Source organism: Gobio gobio (assembly GCF_949357685.1).
Source record: "Gobio gobio genome assembly, chromosome: 21".
Classification (NCBI taxonomy): Eukaryota; Metazoa; Chordata; class Actinopteri; order Cypriniformes; family Gobionidae; genus Gobio; species Gobio gobio.
Window position 1 is genome coordinate 49,273,245 of NC_137117.1, and position 21,375 is coordinate 49,294,619.

Here is a 21,375-nt window from a genome sequence, read left to right on the forward strand (position 1 = left end):
TTCCTTTTTGGTTATTCTTTTTATTTGTTTACATTGAAAATGTATCATCACTATGGGATACATGTTAACCCTTAATCGTCCCTCAAGTAGGGTTTACGTTTGAGTCCCTTGGGGTCAGATAGACCCCAGACTTTTACAGAGCGATTGCATAAGGAAATATAATTATTTTATATGGAAAACTATATATAATTTTTTTTATTTACTTCTCAACTATACATTTATGCTTTATGTTTTTGTGGGTATTTGGTAGTTTTTTACTTATTTACTGCACAAATACTTAACTATGTCTTAAATTGGCTCATTAAAATTTATTTTTTTATGAAAAAATCACTTGAATGATGATCTTAAATAAATATAAATAGTTTTTGGACATTGCTCTATGTGTTAGGGATAGAATACCGCCATCTGTAGGTTTGTGGAAAAACTTTAGGAATTATAGTTAAAGAGAAAGAGAGAGAGAGAGAGCGCAATGACCACATTATCCAATAGAGGTCCATAGGGAAGTTATGCAAAAGTTAAGCTGCCTTTCATCTTTCTTTTATTTGCCCTTTTCCCTCTCTTACTCATGATTGTTCCATGTTCCATTTGTGCTCTAGTATTTGTCCTTCATTTATGTATGGAATTTTTTCAGATTTATGCCAGTTTTGTTGATTTTATTTGCCAATTTCAATAAAAATACTCTCTGTTGCAGTCACACACGTGTGTGTGTGTGTGTGTGTGTGTGTGTGTGTGTGTGTGTGTGTGTGTGTGTGTGTGTACGTGTGTGTGTATGAGATAGAAAGTTCGTTCTACTTTGTGTTTATGCTCTAGGACCAGACCTTGATATAAATGTGGAAATTTTCAGATTTATACTAGATTTAGTTAATTTTTTTTGACAAAAAAAGTGAAAAAAATGTATTTTTTACACTTTCCCATTCATTTTCAATGTGGGGTCAATCTGACCCCGAGGGAACGGTAAAAATTTTTTTACACACCTTTAGAACAACCAAATCAAGCCCAGATTTTTTGTGCATGTTTAGATAGATTATGTAGGAAAAGTCACAGAGTCTCATGGCCCTGAGATGAAGGGAACACTTTTAAAAAATGGAGGAAAAGTCCATTAGGGTCACCTGGACCCCAAGGGACGATTAAGGGTTAAGATGTCAATTGTAAAGTTGACTACAATGTTGATTATAATGTAATAGTGATGATCAAAATCTTAATAAAATACTAATTATAAAAAAAAAAAGAAATTGACAGATTGGAATCTGACCATCAGAAAAAAATATGTGATCATAGGCGATTCCAACCTGTCAAAATTCCCAACGTTCAATTGCCCAGAGTTACAAATTGAGTGCTACCCAGGGGCCAAGTTCCATCACGCTGAACATCTAATTGAGAAAGCAGTGATCACAGAGGTTCCAGAGAAGATGATTTTAGCCTTTGGACTCAATAATAGGAGCCAAAGATATAGGATGACAGCTACCACAGAGTTAGCTAGGGCACATAGAGCAGCCATTAGGAGACTACCAGAGACGGAGCTCTTCTTTCCTGTTCTGAACTTCTCAAGAACCCTTCCCATAGGAGAGCAAGAAATGATTGAGTATATAAACACGTACATCAAGAAGCAGCTGAATTTTATTCGGGCCATCCCGTCCTCGCAGTTCCAGGTTGAGCGAGACGGCATACATTGGAAACCAGCTACAGCCAGGGCCATTTTGTCTCATTGGAGGCAGACGTTAAACTGCTAGGCTGTTGTAACCCCACAGGGGACCATAAAAAATTAATAATTAATCTCTCAAAATCCTTTATTATCAGTCCGGAACAAAATTCAGTGTTATCCAGAGGTCTATCGCATATCCCCACTCCGCATGACTTCAAAACACAGAAACTAGAATTACGTAAAGATTTACAAGAGTATCACCGTAGATTGAAATTAGAAACCTTCTTTGAGGGAAAGAAAAAACAGAAGAAGAGAATTCGCTTCACCAGGGGATCAGACTGGACACCTCCTTTATCCAGTCTGCCAAAGGAAATAACAAAGATCATTAGAGCAGATTGTTATGCTTTTTCAAAACTCCACTGGGGCATAAAGGAGACCACCAATCTAACTCCAGAAGAGAAAAAAGCTCTAAAAGAATTAAAGAATAATAAAAACATAGTTATAAAGCCTGCAGACAAGGGGAATGCGACTGTTATATTAGATAGAGACCAATATATTACAGAGGGACAGAGACAACTGGCAGTGACAGAGCATTATCGTCCATTAGAACAACCCATGTACACACAGACAATGAATGAGGTTAAAGATCTTTTAGAAGATATGTGTTCAGAAAAAATAATCAGTGGGGCACAAAAGGAGTATCTCCTGGGTGACACTCCCAGACCAAGGAGATTTTATCTCTTGCCAAAGATCCATAAAGAACCTGAAAAATGGAGTGTCCCATTTCAAATTCCACCCGGAAGACCCATCATGTCCGACTGCAACAGTGAAACCTACTACACAGCAGAATATATAGAACACTTTCTTAAACCTCTTTCTACCAGACACCCCAGCTATCTTAAAGATACATATGATTTCATCCATAAAATTGGACAGCTTAAAATTCCCCAGAGTTCTTTTCTTTTTACGATTGATATAGATAGTTTATACACAAACATTGAAACCAAAGTTGGATTGGAAGCAGTTAAAAAAGCCATGGAAAAATGTCCAGATAACAACAGACCAGATGAGTACATCATAAAAGTATTGGAAATAAACCTAACAAAAAATGATTTTGAATTTGATAGTAAATTTCACTTACAGATAAAGGGAACAGCCATGGGTAAAAAGTTCGCCCCATCCTATGCCAATATCTTCATGGCAGACTGGGAAGAATCAGCACTTAACACAACCCTTAAAAAAACATTTGCTAATTATAGATTTCTTGATGATATCTGGGGCATCTGGACTCATTCAATGGACGATTTTGTTACTTTCACCACTCACTTAAACACACACCAAGCATCTATCAAAATAAAGTACATCATAAACTCCAACAAGGTTAACTTTCTTGATGTCTTATCATACAAGGGCCCCAAACTTTTCTCCACGGGTAGATTAGACTTCAAAGTATACTTCAAAGAAACAGACACGCATTCTTTATTACACAAACACAGTTTTCATCCCAAACATACATTCAAGGGGATAGTAAAATCACGATTGTTGAGATTCAAGAGAATATGTTCTGAAAACTCTTCATTTCTTGAAGCATGGAAAACCTTAAGTCTATCCCTCAGACAACGTGGATATAGTCGTACATTTCTCAGGAAAATATTCAAAACCTTTGATAGACCCAGGATGGAACCCTCAGTAGATACGATCTCAAAGGACAAAATTATTCCCTTGGTGTCACATTACTCAAGTGAGAGGAGACAGTTAAACTCGGCGGTTAAATCAAACTTTGAAAAGTTTCTCTCATCCACCGAATACTTAAAAAAACCACAAACCAATTGCCGTTTACAGAAGAAACAAGAATTTGCTGGACATTTTAGTCCAAAGCAAACTACGGGCAGTGGCACCAAGTGGCCGGGTTGGCAGTTGTAAGTATTATGTCTCACGCAGGTGGATTAAGAGCAGATTTAACCAACGTATTTTCAAACTGTCTGCTTCTCTGTCCCATCAAAGTTCGAATTGTGTGTACGTGATATTTTGTCTCAAATGTAACCGTCAATATGTGGGCCAAACGAAAAACAATTTAAGAATAAGAGCATACCAACATGCACATAACATAACGCACAAGATCATGAAAAGGAGATAGTTGTGGAGCTACCATACCTCCATCTTTCTATATTGCATCATCAATCTTATAAAGTTGGCTATTATTAAACCACTTATTAAAAAAACGCAACTTGATCCTACAGAATTAGTCAATTAGACCAATCTCAAATCTACCCTTTCTGTCAAAAATACTTGAAAAGGCAGTGTCTTCACAATTATGTTCCTTTTTAGAAAGAAATGGTATCTGTGAGGATTTCCAGTCAGGATTTAGACCGTATCATAGCACTGAGATTGCTCTCATCAGAGTTACACATGATTTACTCTTATCATCCGATCGTGGCTGTATCTCTCTATTAGTGTTACTCCATCTTAGCGCTGCATTTGATACTATCGACCACAACATTCTTTTGAATAGACTTGAAAACTATGTAGGTATTAGTGGAATTGCTTTGTCATGGTTTAAATCATACCTATGTGACCGTTATCAGTTTGTAGCAGTAAATGAAGAGATGTCACACCGATCGCAAGCCAGGCATCCCCTAAGAGGAGGAGGAGCAAGATTATGGATAATTCTATACATCAAGCATACATCATTGTAAAATACAAAATTATTAAAATGTAAAAAAAAAATTATACTTTTTCAAAATGGTACAATGATGATAGTCCCTTGGTTTTTTGTCTAGTACTTTCAAAATTAGTTTATGGAGAGAGTACACAGGCTTAAGTGTAGTCACACCTGCCTGTGACCAAATTGTGACACAGTACGACAAATGAGGGAGAATCAAAGTATGGACAAAAAGTAGTGCAGCTGATTGAGTCAGCTGGTGCCTGATGTTTTTAAAATTATTTAAATGAAATTTAACATTATTTATAACTCTTCTTACTTGCTTTTTAAAAGACAGGTGTTGGTCAAGTATTATTCCTCGATATTTGACATGTGTCACTGATTTAATTGCTTCACCATTAAACATAATATCTGGGTTCACCAAATTGTGTTTTCGTGCAGTGAAATACATGCAAACTGTCTTGCTAACCTTAAGAGACAAGCAAGATTTATTTAGCCAGTCCAAGACTTTTGTCATTGCAAATGTCAGTTTGTTTGCAGCCAGTTCTTTAGTTCTTGCATGGGTAAAAAGCACATTTAAATGTTAACACCAGGACATACTTGAGGGATATCATTAATAAAAATACTAAATAAAATAGGTCCTAAAATAGACTCCTAAGGGACCCCTGTAATACAGTTAGCAAAAGAAGAGCACACATATTAAATGATTCTATGTCCATTCTTTCTTCATTATTGGGTTTTAACCTTTCTCAATTTCTCAATTCAATTCAATTTCTCTTTTATTGTCACATATCTTGTACACAAGTGTACTGGCAGTGAAATGCTTAGGTGCAAGTCTCTTTTACATGGCAGTACATAGATTAACAATATACATAATAACAATAACCACATTTATTAAAGTGCAGTGCATGGATGAGTGAGTTGTGCTACAAAGTGTTGCTACAGTTCAGAAGTCTAATCGCCTGTGCAAAAAAACTGTCGCGTAGTCTACTGGTCCGGGCCCTAATACTCCGATACCGTCTACCAGACGGCAGCAGTGAAAGCAGATCATGGCCCGGATGGCTGGAATCCCTGATGATCTTTTTTGCTTTCCTAACACATCGTTGGTTGTAAATATCCTGGAGGGAGGGAAGCTCACCTCCAACAATATGCTGAGCCGTCCGGACCACCCCCTGCAGGGCTTTCCGGTTGAGACCGGTACAGTTTCCATACCAGGCGATAATACAACCAGTGAGGATGCTCTCCACAGTGCTGTTGTAAAATTGTCTGAGAATTTTTTGTCCCATACCAAATTTCTTCAGCCGCCTGAGGAAGAAGATACGCTGATGTGCCTTCCTCACAACTAAATCAGTATGTACTGACCAGGTGATGTCATTGGTGATATGAACACCAAGGAACTTAAAATTATCGACCTGCTGCACTGGCGTCCCTTCAATGATAAGGGAGGGGTAAACACTATTCTGTTTTCTAAAGTCCACCACCAGCTCCTTGGTCTTACTGATGTTCAGAGAGAGGTTGTTTTCATAGCACCAGTTTGTCAAAGTGTGCACCTCCTCTCTGTAGGCTGACTCATTATTGTCTGTGATCAGGCCTACCACCGTTGTGTCATCGGCAAATTTGACAATGACATTGGAGCTGTGTGTGGCCACGCAATCATGCGTGTACGGAGAGTATAGAAGTGGACTGAGGACACACCCCTGTGGAGCTCCGATGTTAAGGGTCAATGTGGAAGAGATGTTTCGACCAACTCTGACCACCTGGCGTCTTTCTGTCAAAAAGTCCAGAATCCAGCTGCACAAGGAACTGTTCAGACCCAAAGTCCTTAGTTTCACAACAAGCTTAGGGGGCACTATGGTGTTAAAAGCTGAACTGTAATCAACAAACAACATTCTCACATGTGCATTCCTCTTTTCCAGATGGGAAAGGACGGTGTGCAAGGTGAAAGCAATTGCATCCTCAGTAGAGCGGTTACGGCGGTAGGCGAACTGCAGTGAGTCAAGTGTTGCTGGTAGTACAGAGCAGATGTGATCTCTGATAAGCTTCTCAAAGCACTTACTGATGATGGAAGTTAGAGCAACAGGGCGCCAATCATTCAAGCAAGTAACTTTGGATGTCTTTTGTATTGGTACAATGATAGATGATTTAAAACACTTTGGGACAGAAGATAAGGAAAGTGAGAGATTGAAAATATCAGTAAAAACACCTGCTAGTTGGTATGCGCATGTTTTAAGAACGCGGCCAGGAATGCCATCTGGACCCCCCGCTTTGCGAGTATTCACATGTCGGAACGATCGAGTAACATCCTCTACGGACACAGAAAGTGAACTAACCTTAGCAGTGTCATCCATGGGAGCTCCTTCCGTACGGGTGGGGTGGCTGACCTCAAAACGAGCATAGAAAGCATTAAGCTCGTCTGGCAGTGAGGCAGCTGTGTTTCCAGCAGGATATTTACGATCAGTGCAGTCCGTGATGTTGTACAATCCTTGCTTATTTGAGGGAAACGGAGGAGAAAAACAGCGCAGACGTCAAGAAATGCTGTAATACCTTTTATTTTACGTTATTTGTATATTTGTTTTATAAACACCGCATCCGTAGGGGGCTGCCATTGTTGCTTCGCGGGCTATGTGACGTCAAAACTCGTAACTGGGAGTACATCGATCTAGTACGAGTTCACGGGTGGGAAGTCACGGGTTTGACTGCCGTTCCAGTGCACTTTCACGGGTAGAAGGTTGGAAAAACACGGGTTACGGGTTGCCTGGAACGCGGCATTAATCTCTTGTAGAGCAACACCAGCGGTAATTCAGGAAAAAAATCTCCCAATGCTCCACGTGAAACTTCGGTCTTCCGACCTTTTACCATTGTGTCAATTCTCAATTTATTTTGATTAATATGCGTGAGGGAGCAAGACAGTTTGAAGACGAGCAGAGTGGGCACGCTTTCTGCTCGTTCTCTCGTCAGAGAAGCGCAACAGTCAGTCTCATCACTTACCGATCAAATATGGCTTTAGCAGGATAAAAATTCGCTTTGACAGCCGCCAAAGAACACAATATGTGGCGGCCGGTGTTGATTCTGTGGCGACTTAGTCTATGTGTGGGAAACACTGGAGAAACACACGCACATGTGTCTAAATCTCAGCCAGGTGGTCGCTGAATAAAACTCCCACAAATACCACGGTACGTCGGCATTACTTAATCCCATGACCAGTGTTGGTAACAGCTACCGTATGCCTACGAATAGCCTACAACTGAGCTATCTGCAGCTCCCTAAATACAATGGCAAGCAGTTTTATAGATGAGGCATTCAGCATTTGCGTTTTCCATTTGGACGCACAAACTTGCTTAGCTATAGTTGCAAGCACATATAGAGCAACGTGTTTCCACTTTCAAAGTGTATGGCAATATTTCAACTTAATCAAACAGTTAAAAGATGCTTTGAAAGTTTAAAACTTATCGTTTTCTTGAAGAGCAGATTCCCCAGCACTGCTAGTGGGCGAGGGGCAGTGCATGAACTGCAGTGTCTCCAGCAACTCAGAACTGCCTGTGGACGCCTGTCTGTAAATAATGCCGGGGAAAAATATCGGCGAACACAGCAGCCTTGTATCGGCAGATGCCGATACACGTAAAAATCGCAAATATCAGCCGGCCGATATATCGGTCTAACACTAGTTGTAATACAGCGAACTATAGTAGGACTAGCGAAAGAAAGAACTACAACAGCCCAGAATAAACACACACACACACACACAAAAGCGCTGCGTGAGTATTTCAATGAGCATTAGAGGTAGCGTTACATGGACGTAGGATAATTTAAGCTCTGTTTAAAACTATTTAAGACCTAGAACTCAATACTTCAGAGAATTGAAGACTTTTTAAGGCCTAAAATTTAGATTTTGAAATTTAAGACATTTTAAGACTTTTTAAGACCCCACGGGAACCCTGGTATTAATTTGATGTCCTCTGCATTTGCGAAACTGCTCATAAAGTTTTATTTATTCCCCACCCTCATGAAGCTCAACGGGTGCTCCTGGTGGCCAGCAGTGACTACTTCAGAGGCATGTTTACCAGCGGAATGAAGGAGAGCAGACAGGAATTGGTGTCTCTGCTGTTAGTCAGGGCTGCCAAGTTTGAGGCCCTCCTTCACTACAGCTACAGTGGGGCTCTTGCTCTTGGATGGGGCAGCGTGTTTGAACTCACCTGTACATCTCTTCAATTACAGTTTCAGACTGCCTACTCACTATGCCTTAACTTCCTGGAACAAGAAATAGACGCTTACAGCTGCCTGGATGTTGCATCTTTTGCAGAGGCCTATGGGATGGCTGACCTACTTGCACTTGCCAATGACTTTGTCTTGAGGCACTTTCAAGATGTGTCCATCACTCCTAAGTTCCGTGATCTTCCTGTAGAAAAATTGAAGAAGTACCTTAAAAGTAAATCCCTCTGTGTTCCCTCGGAGTTGCCAGTGTTTAAAGCAGTCATGACTTGGATTGAAGCCTTTCCCAGAAAACGTGTGAAACTCGCCAGGGAGCTGATGGGAACCATTCGGTTTTCCCTAATGACATTTAAGGAGTTCAATGAAGTCAAGTCTGTAACGTCTTGGCCGAGCATTGGTGCCAAAAATCTCTACAAGTCTCTCTTTAAAGAGTTCTCCAGTTCTTCAGATGTCCTGTCAAAAATCAGGGTCTACATGCCTAAAGACACTCTAGTCCTTGTTGGGGGGGAGAGGATCACTGATAATTTAGAGAAACGTAGACCCTGCAGGGAAATGTGGTTTAGCAATTCTTTGCAGAACCATGTTGGATTGGTGAAGAAAGTAGAGTGGAGGATGCTGGGAACTTTACCTGAGGAACCAAGATTCAGTCATGGAGTCGGGGCGATGAGGGGGAAGCTTTACGTAGTTGGTGGACGGCATTATTATGGCAAAGCTGATACCATGAAATGCACCTACATGTAAGATGAAATATGAGGTTTCTTCTGTCTAACCTTGTCCCAAGTGTACCCCTTTATACTATGAACTACTTGTTCAATCTTTGATCTAGGTACGATCCCATCCAAAACTCTTGGCAAAGGTTGGCTGATATGCATGAGAGAAGAAGCAGCTTCACTTTAGTCCTCCTGAATGGTAAACTATATGCTATTGGAGGAGAGAGAGACTCAGAGGTCAACATGGAGACTGTAGAGGTCTACTGCCCCAACACAAATTCTTGGAGGTTAGTAGAGTAAATAACAAACACAACATCAGCTGTTATTCTTGGTAATCACAGGCCACAGCTGCAAACTCTAATCTATGTCTGAATGTTGAACCACAGATCAAACCCTTACCCTAATATTTGATTTGTTTATGGATAAGGGTAGGCACTAGGGATGCACCGAATATTCGGCCACCGAAAATTTTCGGCCGAAAATGCCCCAAAAGTGCATTTTCGGTTTTCGGCCGAAAGACTTTTATCACCGAAACAACATGGCCGAAATGTTGTGATGACGCAAACAGAAACCGCGACCTGCACGTGCTTGTCTGAAGCAACATGTCTGCGGTGTGGACGTGTTTCAGTATATCTGAGAAACACCCACGTCTGCTTCATGCACAAGCACTGACAGTGAGAGCTCATGTTCTCGATGAGAAGAGAACCAGACTTCACTGTGAAACCGAACGCAATCTTTAACAGTGGGCATGTTTTAAGCGCGGAACACACTTCAATCTGGCGGCAGCGCGCGCGCGTGAACGCGATCATCTGTGAGCGCGATCGATCATCTCTTCCTAAAGAATAAACATGAATGAACATCTAAGGTGTGTTGAGGATACATTACAACTTACTGTCATGTGTATATATGTGGTGTAATCGCTCAATCAGTGTTTCAACGGCGGAAAGACCCTCAATATAACTGCTGTAAACTAAACAATGTCATGTAGCATCACATTTACCTCAGGCACCTCAGTGTCCACAGCTGTTAGTTCACTAGAGAAATCAACTCTTTCACTAAATATATGACCTATATTAGCCGTTATATTCATTATATTCTACTTAACCTGTTAATGATATCTTGATTATTTCATGTATGTTTAAATAAAATGACAGACACTGTGTATAAATGATTATATTTCAACAACGAATTGGATAAAAAACTATTTTATAATTAGATTTAGAAGTTATTGCAAAAACTGCCTTATGTGAAGTGTACATGTTTGTGTACGATGTTATTTGAGTGTTGATTATTAGACCTAAAAATACATAGCAACTGAATTTAGGCTAATAGTTTGGGCTCTGTTTTTAACCTTTAATAGCCTACTATCACCATCACCACCACAGGCATTTTTGACAAGCTGAGGCAGGCTGATGATGCTCGCAACGGTGCACGCAAACGAAATGGGCTACACAATCTAAACAAATAAAAATGAAAAATAAACATGCAGGTAGTCTTCCCTTACACCTCTCCACAAAATGAATATAAATCCGATCTTCAATTCCCGCGCTATATGCACATTTAACAAGGTCACGTCAACGAAAGCAACAGATAAGAGCTGCATTTATTCATCAGCTCATTAGATCAAAGACCGCAATATGAGAACGAGCGACCTGAGCACTGGTAAGAGCATTTCGTCTCATTAGTTTTAATGAAGAAGATTGTGTTTTGGGGCATCTAAGACTTAGCCTATTTTCAGTTTCACTTGCGGCAGTTTGCGTGTTGGCTTGCTTTACTCATTTGCGGCGATGCGAGTTGCATAGCGCTGTACTCTAATCACTGTGCGAGCCGTCTTGACAGTCGCGGTATCATGGTCTCCTGTTGTTTCCACTAGCACAGCACATCTCATTGTTTTTTTTAAATAAATTAATGTCTAAAATATAAAACGAAGGAGAAGACTAAAAAAGGCATTACCAGCTTCACACTAACCATTACATAAATGATAAATGTTTTTTTTAAAACATGATTCCCAATTATTTATATTCACAATTTTATAGTATTTGTACATCCTTTACATTTTTATTTCAATGTTGTAATTAGCAATTCATAACATTTTTAATTCAATTTGAAGCAGATTCGTAACGTGACAGTATTAAAGTTTTTTAAGGGTCAAGATCAAGTTATCCTCATCTCCTGCGCTGGATCAAGCCATCCCATAATATCTGTCACCACTCAAATTAATGCACGGCTCAGATTGACGTTACAGCATGTGTGTAAGCCTGCAATAAAATTATAAAGTAATTATTCCATAACAAATAAATCTCTCAATCAAGTGGCTGTGTCTATACACAACATAATATTATTTTTAAATATATTTTTAAATTATTATTTTTGCCCCTGGTTCAGTAAGGAACTCTTGTTATAAAATATCTGTGATTGGGACAAATTTTAAATATCAACGCTGCTTAAAAAGAAGCAATCTAATCCTGTTTACATGAAATAAGCTGCTCGCGGGCAGGTTTAAGTTTACGGAGCTGTTGCTATGACAGCAAGTCCAGGATGAGCGTCGAAGAACCAGTCAAATCCAGCTAACTTAGTTAGCGACTGTGTTTCCGAGGATACTCACCGAGACAGGCACTTTGACTTCTTGCATGCAAGATTTGTTCAAGCTCAAAAAGAAGAGAAAGAGAACTGGATTTGGTGTTCACTTGTGTCTGCGTGGCTCTGTGTCAGAAAACAGTGCGCAAGCTTGATGTTTAAACTGACAGGATGTAAAAACACATACAAACGATAAAACATTCACTCTATGATGGTTAAACTTTGCAACTAATCCGCGAATCACGAATCACAATCTGGGGGGCAGTTAGCCCGTACGGATCGCAGATCAACTACGATCCCTATACTGACAATCGCAGGTGCGCACATCGCAATATCGATGCTAAAGCGATATGTCGTGCAGCCCTAGTGTATTGACAATTTATCGTATTCTTACTTTCTAAGGTGAGTAGGCATGGGCAGCACACAGGCAGCTATGCATGCGTTTGGGCCTGGTGTCATGCTCATGTACTCCCATCGTTCTGTTGCAGGATCATAGCGGTGCACTGATTTGGTATCATTGTAGTTATCATGGCAGTAGCCTCCGATGATGTAGATCTTCCCCTCTAAGACTGCTGATGCTGACCCAACATGAGGCACTGGGAATGGCGTAATGGCACTCCAGGAGTTGGCCACAGGGTCATAGACCTCACAGGCTAATTGATCTACCAGATGTCCATCAGCATCGCATGAAACCCCTCCAGCCACGTACAGACGGTCACCTAGGGTCTCCATGCAGTGAAGCGCTCTGTCATTTGTCATCTCAGCCAGGTAAGTGGATCCTTGTTCTGGGTGGTAAAGGATCATAGATGACCGGCATTGGTACTGGCTGTTTAAGCCTCCGGATAGGAAGATTGTGCCATTCCATACACTGGCTGCATGACAGCATAGAGCTTGGTCTAATGGGCGGGCAAAACTGGAGAAGTAGAGAATTAAAAAATAAAGGCTTTGAAGAGAAGGTTTACCAACATCACTCATTCTTATGACCAAGCTATTAGGAAGAGTTTAACTTTTGCAATACATTTGCAATTTGTTCTATGATATTTACATTTATCTTACTCTTACTCTGAACAAAGCTATTTAGTGAAGTACGACATGATTCGGAATCAACATCATTATTAGTCCTAAAACAACATTTATAATTAATCATGTTAAGCAATTAATGTGGATATGAGGGATATACATACAAGACATATAAGTAAAATAAGTAATGTTATTAAACGGTTAGTTCACCCAAAAATGAAATTTCTTCCATTAATGACTCACCCCAATGTTGTTCCTCACCCGTAAGACCTCCGTTCATCCTCGGAACACAGTTTAAGATATTTTAGATTTAGTCCGAGGGCTTTCAGTCCTTTGAATGTAAGTGTAAGCACACTTTGCAGTCCACGTCCAGAAAGGTAATGAAAACATCATCAAAGTAGTCCATATGTGACATCATTTGGTTAATTAGACTCTTTTGAAGCGTCGACAATACATTTTGGTCCAAAAATAACAAAAACTAAGACTTTATTAAGCATTGTCTTCCTTTCCGGCTTTGTTTGAATCCGTGTTCACGACGCCACAGTGACGCTGCTGACGTAAGACGCTGTGACGTGTTATCTGGTTATCTTTGTCGATTAGGGCATCCGGGACATGCACACTTACACACCATTTTAAAAAAATATAGCAATACAAACAATGTAGAACAGCTTGTTTACAGCGTGCGTCTCCCTCAGACTACAAACGAAGCTCTGTCGCACCAGATAACACGTCACAGCGTCTTGAGCAATCACTTGCTCCACCATTCCTTTTCAGATAATGCCACCAATTTCTCTTACTTTTCAGCCTGTATCACTCAAGTTCATTAAAAGGAAAATGGGTGAACATCATTAAAACCATTTTGTGTTGACTTTGAAGAAAACCGTGGCAGAGAATGTCTTCCAAATCTAAAATATCAGTTTAATCAATGTTACTCTTGCTTTATTGTGATGAAATCTGCAGTTCTCAGTCACAGTACACATGAAGCATCTAAAAGAAAAATAACCTTTGGCACTGATCCTGGACCAGTGTCCTTCCCAAAACTCAACACTGCGCTAGGGGTGACCTTGCCTGGATAAGAACAATGTGTGACTGCAGTTCTGGCTCAGTTCTATTAAGTGACTAGATTTGAAGGCCAAACATATATTATGGTAAATAAAAACTTTTTTGTGGTCCTTCATCCTCTTTTTTTTAACCATTTTAAATCTCAAGCTTTGACAGTCTGACTCTCTGGGCCATAAGAAACTTTGGAGTAGGTGCTTGGAGCATGTGATGGCTTAAGGCATTAGATTCTGATCGAGTCAGTAGAATCATGTTTCTCCTCCACAGCCCAGGAATGCTATCTGGGTCAAGGAGCCTAGGGCAGATACAAACAAGCAATTTATAGACTTGAAGGTTGATATTTTTCTGAAGCTCCACATGATAGATTTTATAGATTTAAAGGTTGTTTTTTTATTTTAATGCTTTAATTAAAATTCTGTTATTAATAATAATATCAATGCATACTGCTATAATATAGCATGGCTACTTTCGTGTAATATACAAAGAAAACACACACACACACACACACACACACACACACACACACACACACACACACACACACACACACACACACACACACACACACACACACACACACACACACAAGGCAAGTTTATTTGTATAGCACATTGCATACACAGTGGCAATTCAAAGTGCTTTACACAGAAATTGAATTAAAATATTAATAAGAGAATAAAAAAATAAAAAAATAAAAAATAATATATATATATATACACTCACCTAAAGGTTTATTAGGAACACCAGTTCAATTTCTCATTAATGCAATTATCTAATCAACCAATCACATGGCAGTGTCTTCAATGCATTTAGGGGTGTGGTCCTGGTCAAGACAATCTCCTGAACTCCACACTGAATGTCGGAATGGGAAAGAAAGGAGATTTAAGCAATTTTGAGCGTGGCATGGTTGTTGGTGCCAGACGGGCCGGTCTGAGTATTTCACAATCTGCTCAGTTACTGGGATTTACACACACAACCATTTCTAGGGTTTACAAAGAATGGTGTGAAAAGGGAAAAACATCCAGTGTGCGGCAGTCCTGTGGGAGAAAATGCCTTGTTGATGCTAGAGGTCAGAGGTCATGGGCCGACTGATTCAAGCTGATGGAAGAGCAACTTTGACTGAAATAACCACTCGTTACAACCGAGGTCTGCAGCAAAGCATTTGTGAAGCCACAACACACACAACCTTGAGGCGGATGGGCTACAACAGCAGAAGACCCCACCGGGTACCACTCATCTCCACTACAAATAGGAAAAAGAGGCTACAATTTGCACCAGCTCACCAAAATTGGACAGTTGAAGACTGGAAAAATGTTGCCTGGTCTGATGAGTCTGGATTTCTGTTGAGACATTCAGATGGTAGAGTCAGAATTTGGCGTAAACAGAATGAGAACATGGATCCATCATGCCTTGTTCCCACTGTGCAGGCTGGTGGTGGTGGTGTAATGGTGTGGGGGATGTTTTCTTGGCACACTTTAGGCCCTTAGTGCCAACTGGGCATGGTTTAAATGCCACGGTTTAAATGCCACGGCCTACCTGAGCATTGTTTCTGACCATGTCCATCCCTTTATGAGCACCATGTCCCCATCCTCTGATGGCTACTTCCAGCAGGATAATGCACCGTCACAAAGCTCCAATCATTTCAAACTGGTTTCTTGAACATGACAATGAGTTCACTGGACTAAAATGGCCGCCACAGTCACCAGATCTCAACCCAATAGAGCATCTTTGTGATGTGGTGGAACGGGAGCTTCGTGCCCTGGATGTTCATCCCACAAATCTCCATCAACTGCAAGATGCTCTCCTATCAATATGGGCCAACATTTCTAAAGAATGCTTTCAGCACCTTGTTGAGTCAATGCCACGTAGAATTAAGGAAGTTCTGAAGGCGAAAGGGGGTCAAACACAGTATTAGTGTGTGTTCCTAATAACCCTTTAGGTGAGTGTATAGTATAACCTGAATCCCTCCTAACTGGAGTGGAAGAAAATGGAGTCAGGTTTACGATTTTACTATTTATATTTGTCAGGTAACTGTATGTTGAACCCTTATATGCATGACTGTTTCACCAAACATTCTTACATATTCGGGTCTTTAGCGACCTGGATCTATCTCTAACATGGATAGATATATACCTGTCATGATAATAATATAAAACTCTTGATATTAGAGCAACAATTACAGAAGAATAAAATAAAACATATTTCGTTCCCTTCTGGAGCTTGGAAGGGTTCAGTTTGAGCAGATGTTTTACACCATCACCACTGTCCTCGTCAGAACTCATTTCTAAGTACAATCAGCATCTGGATCATTTTCGCCATCTCACACATATTCTCAAAACTCATTTTCAACGTCTTGAAAATAAATATTTTGGTCACTGACAGCTTCCTTCACCAGATCCATCATCAAGTGACAGTGACAGTAATATTTGATTGTGTTCAGTTCTTGCTCTGCAGTAAATCGCTGAGCCATTTCAAGTTTTGCAGATTATATATATATTATTGTTTTGTTTTCAGTCTGAGGTCACTATGAGTGAAACGTCACTTCATCAGTGTGTGTCAGACATTGCCACCTTGAGGAATAAAGCTGAATTGCAGTTATTTCGTCATTATAGATTAATTTATTATTGTGCAGGAAAAAAATGCGTACAATCTTACACACCTCGGGTCGTTAGCGACCCTATACAATTTTGACAAAAAACTAGTGGAAAAACAGGCATTCAGTTGTAATTGTATTTTATTTTCTTGTTATATTGTTTAACATGGATTGATTGAGGAATACTAAGAAGGTTGATGTCTAACTTTAAAAAATGAATGAGGAGGAGGGTTGTGAATGACGTCTCGGGTCGCTAAAGACTCGAGGTATGCATTTAAGGGTTAAACAGTACCCTTGCAGACAAATCTTCTTGGAATTGTCACGTGGACAACGCAGGAAACAGATGAGGATCCAGTAGCAAAAGTGCAAAAGGTCTTTATTTCTGACACAAACTCAGAAGAACAAACATGTGGCAGAATGTCAATGAGACTGAGCGAAGTCCAGAGTATGCAGGAAGCCAGGAACTCGGCGGAGCGAGAAGTGACACAGGGACACAATGGGCGAAGACCAGGCAACGGAAACCCACACACACGACACCAGGGAAGACGAACTGCACACGAGGACACTCAAGGACAACTACAACGATCAACAAACACACAGATGGCAGGTAAGGCAATAAATAGGCAGGTGAAATGAGGTGCAGCTTGTGGTGATGATGACAGCACTGATCAGTGACCACGCCTCCAACACAACCAAACACACATCTAAGAGAAATGAGCCCGTTAATCCATGAACTGTGACCGGAATCACATATATATATTAGTCAGAGCAGATCTAAACGGATCGTCCTCACATCGGAGGGATTTCGGTTGATCGCTCTCCCGTCTCTCAACCACTTCCACCCAGACATCCTTAACAAAATAATAATAATTTAAAAAATAAAAACACGATACGGGTATAAAAGAATTAATAGAGTAAAAAGATGCAAAGAAGAAAGCAAAAATAAAACTCAGCTGTCACACACAGCCCAGGTCATTATGGCTTCTCCGTGTCTTTTGTCTGTTCATGTATGTGTGGCATGATGAGCTAAAGCCCAGTTGTCCGCATTGTAGTAAATTCTGTGGCTTCATTCATTTGCGCCCACATTTAGGCGGTGAAGTGTGCGTTCTTGGTGCTGCTGTGACCGTTTCGAGTGGACAGCTGTTTGATGGTTTTGGTTTCCTCCCGTTTTTCCCTGAGGCTGCTGTGCGGGTGTCGTAGCCTTCAGTTCGTGATTGACGTGTGAATGATGACTGCTGCGAGATATTAAAGGGACGTGTTTTTATGCCTGATCCCGCAGCTGCTGTATGGACGGAGGATTGCAGTGTGTGCAGTGATGTCACCGCTGTTTTGTTATAGGCATCTTGAGGATGTTCTGATATTACTGCGCTCATATTCCAGCAGTACACACACTACCTCATTAGATGCTTTTGCTCATATTGCATTTTTATTGCTTTGTCATTTTGAGCTTGTTTTGCAGTAGAATTCATTTGGTTTGTTTATTGCTCACTTTATTATTATTGTTTTTACAATTTAGTTTGAACTGGTAGATATATTATTTGTGTAAATCCTGACTTATTTAGCATGTTGCTTACTTCATTGAATTTAATTGTTTTGTCTTTTTTTGGTTTTGTTTAAAGACTACTGAGTTTGGTTGTTTGTATTTTTATCATCATCAATGGTTTTCTTTTCTGGACTGGGCCTATTAAGGTTTTATATGGAGGCCTGTTGGCGGATGAACATTTGCCATCCACCTGTCTGCTTATATAATCATTTATTTTTATTTTCTGTATGGTGTGTGTGTGTGTGTGTGTGTGTGTGTGTGTGTGTGTGTGTGTGTGTGTGTGTGTGTGTGTGTGTGTGTGTGTGTGTGTGTGTGTGTGTGTGTGTGTGTGTGTTTGTGAGGGGAATGTATACATCTTTTGAGAGGGCACCTTTTAATAGAGGCTGCAGCTTTTTTTCTTTTAACATTGTATTTGTATTTGAATGTTTGGGGCTTGTCCCCTTCTATTTTGTGTGTGTTAGGTTTTTATAAATGTTTGTAATTTTGCATAAATAGCCGTGTCTTCCTGTCTTTAGTAGGGAACCTGTGCGCTGATAATGTTCTCTGGGTGAAATTCCCAGGGTGGCGTAGTCTAAGATCAAATTTATGTAGTGTTCTTTGTCCCTTCAGAGTACAGTTTATTTCATCATTGAACTCTTTTCTTCCGTCTGTCCCTCGTGCTCGCCACATATGGAAAGCGTGAACATGTGAGACCGCAGATGGAAAACCGCAGCTCTTTAAGAGCTACAAACAGAGGAGCAAATGTCACTGTCAGTCTGGGCCTGGAAACCTGCCGGAGATGCCAAGAGGCCATGGAGAGCCAGAACAGAGAGAACATGCTCAAGCTAAGACTCACTCACACCTGTTGGAATTGCATTTTCCTAGAAGACAAATATCAAAGCAAATAGCATTCTTTTAAAAGCGTGCTAAATAAAGAGGATGAATCACATCAAAATATATTTTTGCAAATGGTTAATATGTCAGTGACCTCTGTAGGCTTGAAAATCAAGAAAGACTTTTGCTTTCCTCTTCCATTGGAGTTCCTAAAGGAATGGTGTAGGCCAGGGCACGGTGGGGGAAGCTAATCTGCTGATTGGTCAGTTTGAATGGATTTCAGTCACATGGTCAAGGGAGGGATAAAAGTAGATTGTAACTGTTGCTCTGTCTCTTGTTTTCCTCTGGGTCCCTTTCTTGGGTCTTTCCTTAGTCCCTATCACACTACAAAATGGATTTTAGCTACTTTATAATCAAAATCTTTTCTAATCTTGACGAAAAACACATATCGTCGGAAAGGTCTGAGTCTCAAGGTTCCATATTTGTTTTGTGATGGAAGTGGTATTTGGACAGAAATTTACAGAAAACTGCATCAAAAAAACAATCAATGGAATGTGGATGACACCCATTGGCTATTTTTGGCACAGTTTTACATTTTTCTTCCTAATGCAGGATCTTATAAGTACACTTGGCCCTTTCTACATGAATACACAGCAGACCAAGGTGCCGCTGACAAACAGTATACTTGCCTCTCTGTGGACTCTTTCCAACCAAGAGCCCTATAGAGGAGTGGCAGACAGATTTAACTTCACCAAATCCACAGTTTCAAAACCTCTGCATGAGTTCTGTTCTCTTGTCAGAAATCATGTGTCACATTACATCTCCTGGCCCAGAGGACAAGCCCTGTAAACAGCTGGGAACAAGCATGATTCAGGGGCGTTTGTGTGTTTACTAGCTGTCCCAATTCGGGGGCTCCATCCTTCAAAGGCCGCATTTGAAGGCCGATTGCGTCACCGCAGCGCGACGAAGGCTGTCTCAATTCGAAGGGCCTTCAAATGCAGCTAGGACAGGAAGAGCGAGAGACAGACAGAGGAGACGAGAGGATGAGCTGATGGAGAGACTGAGGGAGGACAGGAAGAGCGAGAGACAGACAGAGGAGACGAGAGGATGAGCTGATGGAGAGACTGAGGGAGGACAGGAAGAGCGAGAGACAGAGGAGACGAGACGATGAGCTGATGGAGAGACTGAGGGAGGACAGGAAAAGCGAGAGACAGAGGAGACGAGAGGATGAGCTGATGGAGAGACTGAGGGAGGACAGGAAGAGAGAGACAGACAGAGGAGACGAGAGGATGAGCTGATGGAGAGACTGAGGGAGGACAGGAAGAGCGAGAGACAGAGGAGACGAGACGATGAGCTGATGGAGAGACTGAGGGAGGACAGGAAAAGCGAGAGACAGAGGAGACGAGAGGATGAGCTGATGGAGAGACTGAGGGAGGACAGGAAGAGAGAGACAGACAGAGGAGACGAGAGGATGAGCTGATGGAGAGACTGAGGGAGGACAGGAAGAGCGAGAGACAGACAGAGGAGACGAGAGGATGAGCTGATGGAGAGACTGAGGGAGGACAGGAAGAGAGAGACAGACAGAGGAGACGAGAGGATGAGCTGATGGAGAGACTGAGGGAGGACAGGAAGAGCGAGAGACAGAGGAGACGAGACGATGAGCTGATGGAGAGACTGAGGGAGGACAGGAAGAGAGAGACAGACAGAGGAGACGAGAGGATGAGCTGATGGAGAGACTGAGGGAGGACAGGAAGAGAGAGACAGACAGAGGAGACGAGACGATGAGCTGATGGAGAGACTGAGGGAGGACAGGAAGAGAGAGACAGACAGAGGAGACGAGAGGATGAGCTGATGGAGAGACTGAGGGAGGACAGGAAGAGAGAGACAGACAGAGGAGACGAGAGGATGAGCTGATGGAGAGACTGAGGGAGGACAGGAAGAGCGAGAGACAGAGGAGACGAGACGATGAGCTGATGGAGAGACTGAGGGAGGACAGGAAGAGAGAGACAGACAGAGGAGACGAGAGGATGAGCTGATGGAGAGACTGAGGGAGGACAGGAAGAGAGAGACAGACAGAGGAGACGAGAGGATGAGCTGATGGAGAGACTGAGGGAGGACAGGAAGAGAGAGACAGACAGAGGAGACGAGAGGATGAGCTGATGGAGAGACTGAGGGAGGACAGGAAGAGCGAGACAGACAGAGGAGACGAGAGGATGAGCTGATGGAGAGACTGAGGGAGGACAGGAAGAGAGAGACAGACAGAGGAGACGAGAGGATGAGCTGATGGAGAGACTGAGGGAGGACAGGAAGAGCGAGAGACAGAGGAGACGAGACGATGAGCTGATGGAGAGACTGAGGGAGGACAGGAAGAGAGAGACAGACAGAGGAGACGAGAGGATGAGCTGATGGAGAGACTGAGGGAGGACAGGAAGAGCGAGAGACAGAGGAGACGAGACGATGAGCTGATGGAGAGACTGAGGGAGGACAGGAAGAGAGAGACAGACAGAGGAGACGAGAGGATGAGCTGATGGAGAGACTGAGGGAGGA

The 21,375-nt window shown here is 41.5% G+C and overlaps 1 protein-coding gene across 1 annotated transcript; it reads left to right on the forward strand.

The window, feature by feature from the left end:
- Positions 1-6,220: 6,220 nt before the first annotated feature.
- On the forward strand, positions 6,221-9,567 carry LOC307117301 (kelch-like protein 33; the record flags this gene model as incomplete). Its single annotated transcript, XM_079802086.1, has 3 exons — positions 6,221-6,242; positions 8,314-9,250; positions 9,340-9,567. 3 exons carry the CDS (start codon positions 6,221-6,223, stop codon positions 9,521-9,523), a joined length of 1,143 nt encoding a protein of 380 aa, XP_079658212.1. The 3' UTR covers positions 9,524-9,567.
- Between the last annotated feature and the right edge of the window lie 11,808 nt (positions 9,568-21,375).